Source organism: Triturus cristatus, chromosome 2_1 (genome assembly GCF_964204655.1).
Source record: "Triturus cristatus chromosome 2_1, aTriCri1.1, whole genome shotgun sequence".
In the NCBI taxonomy this organism is placed as follows: domain Eukaryota; kingdom Metazoa; phylum Chordata; class Amphibia; order Caudata; family Salamandridae; genus Triturus; species Triturus cristatus.
The window spans coordinates 785,774,202-785,787,404 of record NC_140581.1 but is presented as its reverse complement, the minus strand read 5'-3'; the positions used below and the strand labels follow the sequence as shown (position 1 = coordinate 785,787,404).

General features: G+C 41.7%; 1 protein-coding gene across 12 annotated transcripts in view; it reads left to right on the top strand.

Moving 5' to 3' along the window:
• Window positions 1-13,203, top strand: part of SYK (spleen associated tyrosine kinase) — a 430,546-nt gene that overhangs the window by 305,014 nt on the left and 112,329 nt on the right. For all 12 annotated transcript variants that reach the window (XM_085632733.1, XM_085632731.1, XM_085632724.1 and 9 more), the window contains 2 exons: window positions 7,526-7,607; window positions 7,751-7,934. In XM_085632733.1, coding sequence (XP_085488859.1) covers window positions 7,526-7,607; window positions 7,751-7,934 — 266 coding nt within the window. The remainder of the gene's footprint in view (window positions 1-7,525; window positions 7,608-7,750; window positions 7,935-13,203) is intronic.

The following is a 13,203-nucleotide window of genomic DNA, read 5'->3' as shown; positions in this document are numbered from 1 at the left end:
TCAATCAATATCAATCAATGAGATCACAGAGTATAGCAACCTACCTAAAAAAGATGAGAGAGTCCTCTTTTAAACGTCTGACGAAACAACTAACAGTTCCCCCAAACTTTTTCTTATTGTGCCCTGTTATCACATTTGAAGATTAATTCAGGGGTCTGGTTTACAATAGATTAAGGCTAATCCTTGGATATTTAGGGGCGTATTCACAAAGTAGGTAAAGTAATATTTCTGTGGTACTTGTTTACATACTGCTGCATGTCTAGCATGGGAATAAAATAGGAAATTTGAGGAAATATTTAGGCCAGTGCCCTCTGTGCACTTTTACTTACAGGGAGCTACACATTTCCAGACCGATTCACAAAGGCATTTAGGAGTACATAAAAGAGCACTCTGATAGTAGTACTTCCTGTAATCATAAATGCTTTTGTGAGTGCCTCCTCAGAAGAAAGTCTAATTACAGAACATGTATGTTAGTTACATTACTGAAGACGACCTCCACTTAAGCATTTCAATAATTAATTCAATGTATTATTATTTAGTTTGCACTACATATTGGGGACATATTTCCCATCCCACTTAATGCAGCTCATCTAATTGTAAAGAAAAATGTACAAGTTATCACCTGTTTGTAAATAAAATGATCACGGAGAGTGGTCCCCCACCACGAGGAAAATGTGCACTTATTTTATAAGTGGCGATGCAGTCATCTGCAAGTGTATTTGAAAGGTCAGTGTTTTAGATATGCATTACTGGTCCTAGTGACCTATAAAATGGCGGAATGCAGGAGTGGATACAATGAAGATACGATGCACAGTCACTACTTCTGATAACAGACGTGAGACTGTCAGACCACCATCTGCCCTTCTTTCAGAGTTCTGATGTTACATGGAGAAATGTGTAGTGTATAAATGTCAAAAAGGAATTGCCCATAAGTGCTGAGTTTGCACACAGCAGGAGACATACAATGGTCCTGAAGGACACCAAGTTCATGGAGGATGCCACCAACTTGTAAAATATTATGATGATGATGATCAGTAGTGAAGTGGGAGGGAGCATGGTTGGAATGACCGATGCAGAACAAGTAGAGGGATGTGTTCACCATGTAGCACTGAAGCCTGACCATTATATTTGATCCACTGTTGCTGTGTTTGGGCTGTTGTTGGAATTACAGTGAGCATTGAAAATCCCATGCTGCTCTCTGCAGGGCAAATTGACGCTTCAGTAAGGGTTACTCTAATAAGAATATTTCAAACACTGTGTAGGTCCAGAAAACGGAAGTCAAGCCTTTGTGGTTACCTTTTGTAGGACGAAAGGAAATATAACGAGGTTAATGGTATATTTATGGGGTTTCAGACCCATAAAGATCATTTCTTAGATCAAAATTAACTAAATTCACATAAATCGAGGCTGTGAGGATGAAACTTTGTTAAAGAAACCGTGGCCTGTTATTTTTAAATGTTAGCACGCACTAGTGAATGCAAAAGGTTCTATTCATTAACTAATAAACAGTAGCTTCCAGGATTGCAAGTTTTGCAGCAAAGAGAAGAAAAACAACTTGCACAACTGTCGTTTAAAGTCAAAAACAAGCATTTCAGTATTACTGAGCCTTCACGTTACAAACATGGCAGCTTCACATATGCTAATATTAGAATTCGTACTTCATTACTAGGTTACGGGACTATAGGTTTTAAGTGTGGTTGCGTACTGCAGTTTTTGCATTAAACGTTCTTTATATTTAAATTTAAATTGTGCACATTTATATTTTATAAAGCATTTAATAAATAATTACATTTGCAAAAAATGTTGCCTTTAATATATGATTTTGAAACTTCTAGAGTGTTAAATCTATTACAAATCTGATACCAGTGCCCCTATTTAAGAAGGGGACACTTCAATGGACTTGGTATAAAAGGGCCTATATGGTGAAGCAGTAGCCCTTTATTGTTTGTGATGATGAGACTTGACAGCATATTTCAAGAAAGAGCATATCTCACCCTGGATGAAGTATAATACTCTGTCCTGGGGCGTGTAGTTAAAAGATCCTTGATCTTGAGCGGTTGCGTTGGCAACTGATGTGATGATCATGTGGCCACATTCCTGTATGCAATGAGCTTCATAATCATGACTTTTGATAAGTGTGAGGTGAGTGCAGTAATAAACCACTTACAAAGAACGTATTATAACAATGCCAGAAAAAAGAACGCACCTAATGAAACATATGAGTTAGAGGCTTAACCAGTCAAAATATAAGCAATGGCACATGGCATGTCACAATCTATATGCTTTAGTGCATCAGCTCATAGAGGCCACAAGCAGTGTCATTCATCTAGCCAAAGTAAAAAAAAAAAAACATTATCTCCATACTAGTATTCTTCCATTGATTTCTGGCTGCCAATCAGTGAAATGATCAGCTTTAAAATCATAGATCTCAAAGGAATGTAACTGACCGGAACAGCATGAGCCTACCACTCAACAAAACCTTCAAGTACACGTGAAAGCATCTCTTATCAAGATTACCCAATCAGATACATTGGCTGGGGTGGCGCGTGTTTCTACATGCAGGCTGCAAAGATCTGGACCAGCCGTTCCGTGGAGATGTAAGCGGCACTATCCCGCCTTACGTTTGAATAAGTAATCAAAGTGTTCCTCTACCTCCAAAAAACCCTGATACACACTGCTTCTTTTCAGTGCCACTGATGGTAGAAGTGTAGCCATTCTTTAGACCCACTGCCTCTGTGCCCCCACTGATAGGTTCCGATCATATGCAGATTGCTGGACTTTCCAATATTTTTGTATGCCTTGAAACATTCCATTGGAGTGTCCACCAAAAATTGTTAGAAAATATGTATTTTAAGGGGTGACTCTGCCAGCTCGCCAAAACTCCTCCTCTATGTCCACAGGTCTGGTCTCGAATATTGTGACGCGAGTAAATGTGTTTTAGATTTCAGTGAAAATCCCTGAGTTTGAATTTGAAACTCACAAGGCTGAAAGTCTACTCAGCCTCACTTTCCCTCTGGAAGCCTAGCTCGATTTGTGAAAAAAACATTGGTATGCTGAAGAACCACATGTCCCCATATCACTGGCGATTAAGACACCTCGGAAAACACAGCAAATGCTCGTGCAACAGTATGAAACACTTGGACTAAGAAGTGTTAAACGGACTTACGGTCCCAAACTAATATTGTTTATCATTATTCTCTGCTTTTATGGTATCAAGCACTGCCTCTGTTTTGATGGGTTCTTTCCCCCACTAATGCGTCAAATAATTGTTCATTCTTCCATGATTTTATAACACTTAATGTTGATTAGATTAAAAAAAAATCTTATGTCACTTAAATAAAAGTGTAACACAGATTTTGTGAGTCTCTGTGAAAAGTGACATCTTTTTGCCAATAAAGTAATCATCTATAGAAAACGTAATTCCCTTGCTCAAATATTACATGCTTCAGTATGTTCCCCTTGTAGGTGTTTGATATACATTTCTAATTCAAATAACCAATGAAAATAAATCATCCTTTTCCTTCGCTTTCTCACTTGCTTTGTTTCCAGTTACACCAAAATACGGCTAACAGAAGGCTCTCAATATGGAGTGTAAGAAATAGGGTTAATCATTGAAACAGCAGCCACAATTCTTATCCATGTGAAGTCACAAGCAATTCCTAAATTAACCTGTGTGCAACCCTCGGGTAGCTTGGCACAGAGCAGTCAGGCTTAACTCAGAGGTAATGTGTAAAGTATTTGTGCAACACTTTGAACAGTAACACAGTAAAAACACTCCACAAAAGGATCACACACCAGTTTAGAAAAATAAAGTAATTTTGATAAATAAAACAAGACCAAAACAACAAAAATCCTATCAGTAGAACTGCAGATATTCAATTTTAAAGATTTTAGTAAGAATAGCACCAAAAGAATTTAAGCATCAGCTGTGAATATCTGGGCGGACAGAACCGGGACAAAGTCACACGTTTAGGCAGTCGACGATGGAGCACCAGCTAGCTATAGGGAGAAAACTAGGCTCTGTTCTGAGGATGTATTCCACAGCTGCATTTTCGATGCAGAAACGAGCTGCGATGCAGGTCTTTGCGGTAAATCCAATACACGCACTAGCAGCGATGCATCGGTCCTGCTTGGGTTTGGGCAGCAGAGTAAGTGTGTCACTTCCGCTGGATCCACAGAGGCTGGCAGAGCACCTTAAGCCCACCTCCAAGTGTCGAGGACTGGGGTGGCACCACTTGGCCTGGTAGACTCACAGATGGCAGACTCCAGGTCCAAGTTTGTTGGAAGCCTATTGTGTCCTTGAGGCTTCAGACCAAGAGGCCAGTCAACTAGCCAATAAGTCACTGTGGTAATTCTTTGTTTAAGAGATGCACGTCCAGTCCTTCTCACCCAGGCAAGAGGGCAGCAGGTCAGCAAGGCAGCAGTCCAGCAAAGCAGCAGTCTAGCAGAGTGTCTGTCCTTCAGCAGCACCACAGTCTTTCTTCTTGGCAGAGTATCCACAGGTCCACAAGTAGACTGAAGAGTTGGTGTTTAGGGTGCATTGTTTATACTCATTTGTGCCTTTGAAGTGGGGAGAAGCTTCTAGAGGTTTCTATTTGAAATCCCAGGCATCCTGCCTGCCCTGACCTGGTTCAAGGCTAACTGCAGGGGGTATGTATACCTTTGTGTGGAGGCAGGACACAGCCTATTCAAGTTTAAGTGGAACAGTGCTCAGCGTCTTTCTCCCATCCTGCCAGTGATGGCCTATCCAGGCACACATAAGCTTCCTATTGTGTGTGGTTGTCTAGGAGGAATACACAAAGCTCAACTGTCTGCGACACCCAGTCATGTGACCCAGATACAGGCTAGATGCACTTAATGGCTAAGTCAGGAAAATGGACACAAGGAGATGATGGACGGAGCGCTGAAACTTTTGAAGACACTCACCCACAGTCACAGATCTGGGTTGAATCCATCAACATTCTTTAGTTCACTTGGCCACCCCAGTTCAGACACAGCTATATGCAAATCAGTCTTGACCATCTCCTTGTGTTTGCTTTGTTCCACCTAAGTTGGCAAGGTATGCCCAGACATGGGTCCCTTGCTCACTTTGCCACTGGATTCAAGCTAGCCTGGCTGATGAAGTGTTACCCAGAAACCAGTCCAAGGATGCTTGTTTCTGGTTCAGCGAAGACCTGGCTTGGCAGTTCGGGCTGGACTGTTCCCATGAGGTGCAGGGTGAGGACTGATTTGCATATAGCTGGGTTCGAACTGAGGTGGCGAAGTGAGCTAAAGAATGATGATGGATTTAACCCAGATCTGTGACTGGGGGTAAGTGTCTGAAAAGTTTCAGTGTTCCCGTCCATTATCTCCTTATGTTTGCTAAGTCAAGAAAATGCCATCTTTCTAAAAGTAAAACAAACAGTGGGAAACCCAATCCACACTTGCAGGCTTGGGAATTGCAAATAACAAAAGGTAACTGTGCCTGCAAGGGAATTTATTTAAAATACTGTACATGTACATGCCATCTGTGAAGGCAGCAATAGTTTAGAGGAGCAGTGCCACGAACATGCGACTCAATTGAAGCGAGTGGCAGCACAAGAAAATCCTATGTGATTGCTACTGTTAAGACTATATAGACAGCTTGGATATTCACCAAGCTTACAGAATAAATCATCATTCCGGTATCAACGACCTGGAATTTTTTAATAAATATAGCTAAATGTCTGGTTCTTGGCATATGCGTGACCAGCTCCATGGGTCAATTGTAATTCTCCGTTCACCATCCTGAAGATGGTCTAACGGACTCACATGTCATCAAGACCGAAACGTCGACAAGCTCATCTATTTTCTTCAATGATTTTATCTGGCAGGAATTGTTTTCTGTTCAGTCAGATTTTATTTCTGTCTTTATAAGTTAGAAATAGATGGTAATACAAATGATCTGAAGGTTACAATTTCTGTATATGATTTGTCTGCCTCTGTCATTGTGTTTTGTTTTCACATTTTTGTTCTCCTTTCTTTGTTTACCCACATTAAATGAACAAGGAATTCAGAAATCTACACCCATGTCCAAAGTTGCTCATTATCTATTAAGTATGTTGTAAATGAGTGAATTGATGTTTCGATTTTTCAAAGGTTAGTTACCAATCAGGACTTAACCACAGAGTAATCTACACAATTATGTTTACTGAGTATTTGAAATAAATTCCCTTGCAGGCACAGTTACCTTTTGTTATCTTTCGTAAATTGGCATTTTCAAAATTGTAATTTAAAATCCGACTTCACCATAAATCAGTATTTTACATTACAATTCCAGAGACACCAAACATGAACTTGGTACCTGCTCCCATTTGGAAACTGTAGCTTATTAAATGTAAATACAGTAACTACAATGTCGTCCTACTGGAGAGGTAGGCCTTCCTGTTGTGAAAAACGACTTTAGGAGTTCTTCACTACCAGGTCATTTAAAAGTTCATGTCCACCGTTTTAAATACACTACATACTGCCATCGGCGCTGTCCAAGGCCTACCCTGGGGGTGACTAATATGTTTTTAAAAGGAAGGTTTGGATCTCACAAAAGGATTAGTTTGCCAGGTCGAAATGTCAGTTTAAAACTGAACACACAGGCTGCAATGGCAAGTCTGAGAAATGTTAAAATGGCTACTTAAGTGAGTGGCACAATCAGTGTGCTGCAGACCCACTTGGAGCATTTAATTTACAGGCACCGGGCATATGTAGTGCCACTCTACTAAGGACATGCAAGTAAATTAAATATGCCAGTTGAGGGTAAGGCAATGCTACCCTGTTTTAAGGAGTGAGCATAGGCATTTTAGCACTGCTAAGCAGTGGTAACATGTGCAGAGTCCTAAGGGCAGTAATAACGAGATCAGCAAAAATGGAAGAGGAAGACTAAGTTTGGGGGAAGACCACTCTAAGGCTGACAGGTATAACATGGAGGTTTTGAACACTAGCATAGTTAAAACGCAGAGTTCACCATGAGCATTAAAGGGAATATTAGAAACATGTACAGGCTCCCTGAAAAATAAGTGTATTTTGCAGGAACTGCATAGTACTCTACTGTGCATAAAGTACATTTTATTGTTGCTGTGCTGCCGTTTGATTTCCATGAAAAAATAAATATCGGATTTTGAGTGTGCTCCGTCCTTTGAAACACGTTTTGGCATGAATTTGGATATTTCATCTGCTACAAAATGGACGCCAATGATCCAGGTAACATGAACCGTCTTCTTTTATCTGGTGCAAGCTTAATGGTCTCACAGTAATATATCTTGCATGATCTGCTTATGCAAAATCGATTAGAAAGAATCGATTTTGTCTGCAAACGTTTTTCTGCTTGGGTTGCAGAAGCTTTGTTCTATCCGCCTAATTACTAAAAACAAAAATCCGATAAATGCATAGAGCTTTGATAGTACTGTTTATTCTCTGAAATATCAATATTGCGAATTACACTGTAACATGAACAAAAACGCAGTGAATTATTCATTCATTTAGTGAATTATGTTTTGCAAATATGTTGATCCAGGCTTTTCAAAGTAAAGGCCGCAATGGCAGCACCACAGACAAGAACCAGTATGAGCCAACCAGACACCGAGGCACAGAAAAAGGTAAGCGTCATTTTCCAAAGAGAAGATAAAGTGGGTGGGGAGGTATTTTGAACAGAAAATGTTTTGCCTACTTCTGTATATTAATTACAGAATGTACACATAAGTAAGTGATTTAAATGCACCACGTTTTTATTTTGACACAGTTCCTAAACTGACTGCCCTCCCAATGGAAACTGGAGTCTATGAAAGCCCCTATGCAGACCCTCAAGAGATAAGGCCCAAAACTGTTTCCATACATCCAAGTCAACTGGACCTGAACTTGAACGATGCAGAACTTGGTTCTGGTAACTTTGGTACAGTAAGGAAAGGATACTATAACATGATCAAGTAAGTTTAACGTTTCTACCTGTAGCCATTATCTTAGGTTCATTTTATCTTCTTTTTATAAAACGGTGCGGAAATAAGATAAAATATTTACATGATTGATAAAGCATCATTTTTTTAACCATCTTACTTGAACGTTATCCGCCACAGTTTTCCATTCTGATGATATTCATTTGCAGGCAACCATTGGTTACATTCGAGTCATTGCTTCAGCGCCAAGAAACCGTTTGGTGTACGTGCACTTTATAAATGTCAATAACATAACACATAACAATGCTAATTTTTAAGGAGTATTTTGGGGGAAATTACCTTCTGACCCTTCTATAAACCTTGGTGACATTAATTGGTAAATGGACCAAGGAATATTTTTTTTTCTTCACAAAATCTGCCTTGATACGATGAGTATGAATGTTAAAATTCAACCAAACCTCAGTGAAGCTGTGAGTTTTTTCTATCATTTTGATTCTTAACTGGAAATTACTAATTAGTTAATTTTGTCCCAATTGAAATTGCGACATCGTCAGCATAGAGCAAACAAGGGCATGTTTGATTACAGACTGGGGGGGAGGGGGGGTCTCCTGCGGACTTTGTTAGTGCCTTCGGCAAATCATGGATATATTATGAAAAATAATAACGGGGTTCGGAGACAAATCTGTTTTGAACCGTTATTCGTCCAAATTTATGAAGTTTCCCCTTGTGACTCCCCTTCCCCTTGAGTACTCTACACTAGGTGGAAGAATGCGAGGCTAATATTAGACGTAAAAGGGATGGCAGAATTCCCAATGCAGCAAGCTTCTTCCATATTGGAAATCGATCAACTCAATCAAAGGCAGTGGCAACATCAATAAATACTGAATACACACCTGACCTCGGTTTCCTACATATTTTTCCAATATTACTTGCATTGCTGCAATGTTGATTACGGTGGAGCAGTTTTTCCTAAAACTGGCTTATTGTAACCCAAGATTTCCCCTTCAGTTAACCATCCTTGAAGATGTTCTAATATTCTCCTGGTGAACAAAAACAATAAAAAAAAACTACTATACTGAGCAATGTGATTATCTCCCTCTTGTGCAAAGTGACTCTTATCCTGCCCCTCAAAGATGATGGGACGGCCCCAGTATGATAGCAGAATTTAAAGATGGGGCTAAAAAGACGAACCAACGCCAGGCTTCTCTCTTTATTTGGGATGCACTCATAACCAAGGTGGTTTGGTTGCTAGAAAGTCGTGAAATGTTTTTCTATTTGCAGTCTCCTGTATCAAACGGGCTATCGTTACTTGGTACTCAAGTGTCTGGAATGGTTAGAGTGGTATAAATCTTGAGGTTTTGATCTTTCTGTTGCTGTGGTGATTTATTCATTTATTTACTAAGTATTCTTATATAGCGCATTTAGGAGCAGCAGGCATTTAAGAGTGTGTTTTACTCTTAAGCATAAGCTACACAGAGAATGGTATATCGTTTTTAACCAAAGAAAAATACATTCCATAGGAAGTCCTTAGTGAACAATGGGGAAAAGCAAGAGATAAGGGGGATGATGGCAAAAGCCATGTAGCAGGGAGAATTATTAGTCGAGGAAGAGATGTGGAATAGGTGCATTTTTAGTTGTTTCCTTGAAGTTATGAGGGTGGGTTGAGTTCTAACATTTGCTGGTAAGATACTTTGTATAGGGCTTTACTACCTAGATTATATTTAAATCATTTTTTAGGATTCTTTCCAGCTTTTTTTTTCGCTTGCGTTGTTTGGGACACCTTTTATATATTTACACAAGATATGCGCCTAACACTGCTCGTAGGACCATTTCATAAGACTTACCAAGTCACATACATATAAATAGAAATTTCTCAATATACAGATAAAAAAGACAAAAATATTTAAAAAGTCTAAAACATACCATTTCATTTTGAGGCAAAATTAAAAATGAGCGTTCCATCTCTAGTTTAGCCATATGAAATCTCTGAACAAGAGGATGCAGCTAAAACCTCTGTGCAATATGTAACGCTGGACATGTTTCATTTTAAGCTTCAGGGGCAGATTTACAAACCCCTTGCGCCACTTTTGTGTCACTTTTAACATGGGAAGAGTGACGCAAAAGTGGCGCAAGGGGCTTGTAAATCTGCCCCTGAGTATTTAAAGAAAATGTCCATTATATTCTTGGATGTTAAGTTAATATCTGCATGGCTGCAAATTTACATGTAAAATTTCTTGCTCAAGACATTTTCAAAATTGCCATTTGAAGCTTAACCCAGCTATTGAACTCTGTACTTGTAAAGGCTAAAGGTGATTAGAAAAACATATTACACTTGGATTTAGGACACTGAATATGCTGGCCAAATACAGAGGAATGATCCTACTTTAAAGCAGTGTTTGGATGATATTAATCAGGTCAGAGGCCAAATTAAAGTTTGCTGTAGTCAGTGCTTAATTTGAGCCAGTGGTTTCTGGTGAGCCCCACCGGCACTCATATTTTGGGGACCAGCACTTATTCTTCCTCATCAGATATTTACCGAGAGCAAGAGAGGGAAAAAAACACAAAGGGAAAAGAAGGAGGAAGAGAAAGACGGAAAACCTACACAAAGGGAAAAATCAAGAACCATCAAGACTCCGATCCTCTGGCCCAGCTCACCCTGCTGCTGTCGGGATCCCAAACAGCTGTTGTCTCACTGCCTCATGGTCAGACTGCCTCCTTTTGCTCTGGTCATTGCCTCTTTGCTTTCCATTTGAGACTTTCAGCCTTTTTCCTTGTTGTATTGCCTTTTTTCCTTCTTGCCTTCCCCGTTTTGCCTTTTCTCATTTTGCCTCTTTTGTTTAGTGCCTTATTCCACCAACTTTTCTCACTTTCCCCCCTGCGCTCACCTGCTGCTGCTCCTGATGTCTTTTCCAGCGTCCTGCTAGCCCCGCCCACCACCACACAGCACCCCTCCTTCCTTCCAGGACCTACTTAATGAAGGCCGCAGTGTGCCAGCACAGAGGGCATATGCAGTGGGCACACACCACTGGCACGCCGAAGGCGCTAAAAGTAAGCCTGTCTGTGCTCGTCCTCGCTTGGACTGCGCTCAGTGCCACAAAGCTTGGCTCGCAGCCCACTTGCAGGTACAACCCAGCCATCCTTCGCACCCTTCACACCGGATGACCCAGCGAACACTGGTGCCATGCATTACCGCATTCTATGGCCAGATGCACCTTCTCCTGCAGGACTACTGTCAGGCCACAAAGCACCAGCCCGACCCCTCGCCACACCACACCAGAAGTGACCCACTGACTCCACTGCCTGCTCCTCAGCACACGCTCCATGTGCAAGCATTCCACCGAGTTATAGGACCTCATCACCACCCTTGCACCGAACATCGTCTTCCTCATTGAGACCTGGCTCAACCCCGCATTCATCCCTGACATCGCCACAGCGATCCCTGACAGATATCACCAGGACCGCACCAACAAACTGGGAGGAGGAACATCCATCATCCACAAAGAGATCATACAGTGAACCACCACCACTGACAATACCACCACCTCAATGAAACACCTCAACTTCCATCTCCACCCTGATGACAAGACAACCTAGAGGCACCCTTACATACCGACTCCCGGGCCCACACTCCAGCTTCTGCAACACCATCTCAGACTTCATGCGCCTCTATCCCAGGACTCCAAGGACTACATTATCCTCGGCAAACTCAATTTCCTCATCGACAACCACAATGACACCTCCTCAACAGTATGAGCAGCCTCGGACTGACCCAGATTGTCCACGACCCCATCCACACTGCAGGGCACAGACTGGACCCCAGCTTCAGCTCCAGCTACTGCGTCAAATACAGCCACGTTACAGAACTCTCATGGTCTGGTCACTCCATCATCCACTTCCGCATCTCCAGCACCCGCACCACCTTCCCCAGGATCGCCAGCACCCCCCACTGCAGCTAGAGCAAAAGTTCAGAGAACAGCTGGACAGACACCCTCAACACCTCCTACCCAGCTGCCACCACCAACCTGGAACCGGGAATTAAGAACTTTAACGCCTGGATCACCCACTGTGCTGACAGCCTTGACCCCATCAAAAGCAGCAATAGAGAAGATCCTCCAAAATAGCCAGCTCGTCCACCCAAGAATTCAAGACAGCAAAACATGACAGCAAACAGCTGGAGAGGAGACGGCACACGGGCAAGGACACTTTCGACAGGGCAGCCTTCAATACCTCCCTCAATGTCTACCACATCCTGAGGACAGCAAGCAAAACAGCCCTAGCCACACGCATCAAAACCAGAACTAACAACCGCAAGAAACTTTTCAATTCTGTAACCCAGCTGCCAGTGAAAACATCACACCTTCACGAGAGCTGTGCGACATCCTCGCTGACTTCTTCCATGACAAGATCGCAACCAAATACAAAACTTCGAACCCCAACCTGCTCCTATGGACTTCCTCAACAGACACGCCTCCACCGCAACTGACAGGAACCACAGACTGATCACCTGGAACCTCCTCTCCAGCCAGGACACCACCTCCATCATGACATCCTTCCACTCGGGAGGTCCCACAGACCCATTCCCGCACCACATCTTCAACCTCGAAAACCAAAGGATTGGCCAGGAACTTCCCACCCTGACGCTTTGAAACACACCAAAGTCGGACCACTTCTCAAAAAAACCACCGCCGACCCCAGGTGAGCTCCAAAATTACTGGTCAATCTTCCTGCTCCCATTCCTAGCCAAGGTACCGGAAAACATTATCAACAAGTAACTCACAACACACCTGGAGCTACTCAATGCCTCTCAATCTGTCTTCTGCAGAAATCACAACACCGAGAACACCCTGATCAGTCACCGACAACATCCGAACCCTGCTCAACCAAGGAGACACAGCAACCCTGATCCTTTTTTTTTTTTTTTTTTTTTTTTTATTTTTATTGAGAATTTGCCTGGTGTACATAGTAATCCAATCAGTCATTACAAATAAACCAATGGTAGAATATATAAACATTCTCCTCCAACCGAGCTGATTAAGAAAGAAAAGAATTACATAATACAAAATCAGAAAGTAATCACAACATTAGTCATCAGTTTGATCTTCTCCAGCTATCAAGAGGAGCCCACATATTTCTACCCATTTCCCTTATTTTTTCCCTCTTTTGATCATATAGACAAGACTCAATATTATGTATCGCCAAAAACCTGGACATCCACATTTGAAAGGTTGGGGGGGAAAGATCTTTCCATCCTGTTGAAATAAGAATACGTAACACAGCAACCGATACAAATACCAATGCTTCA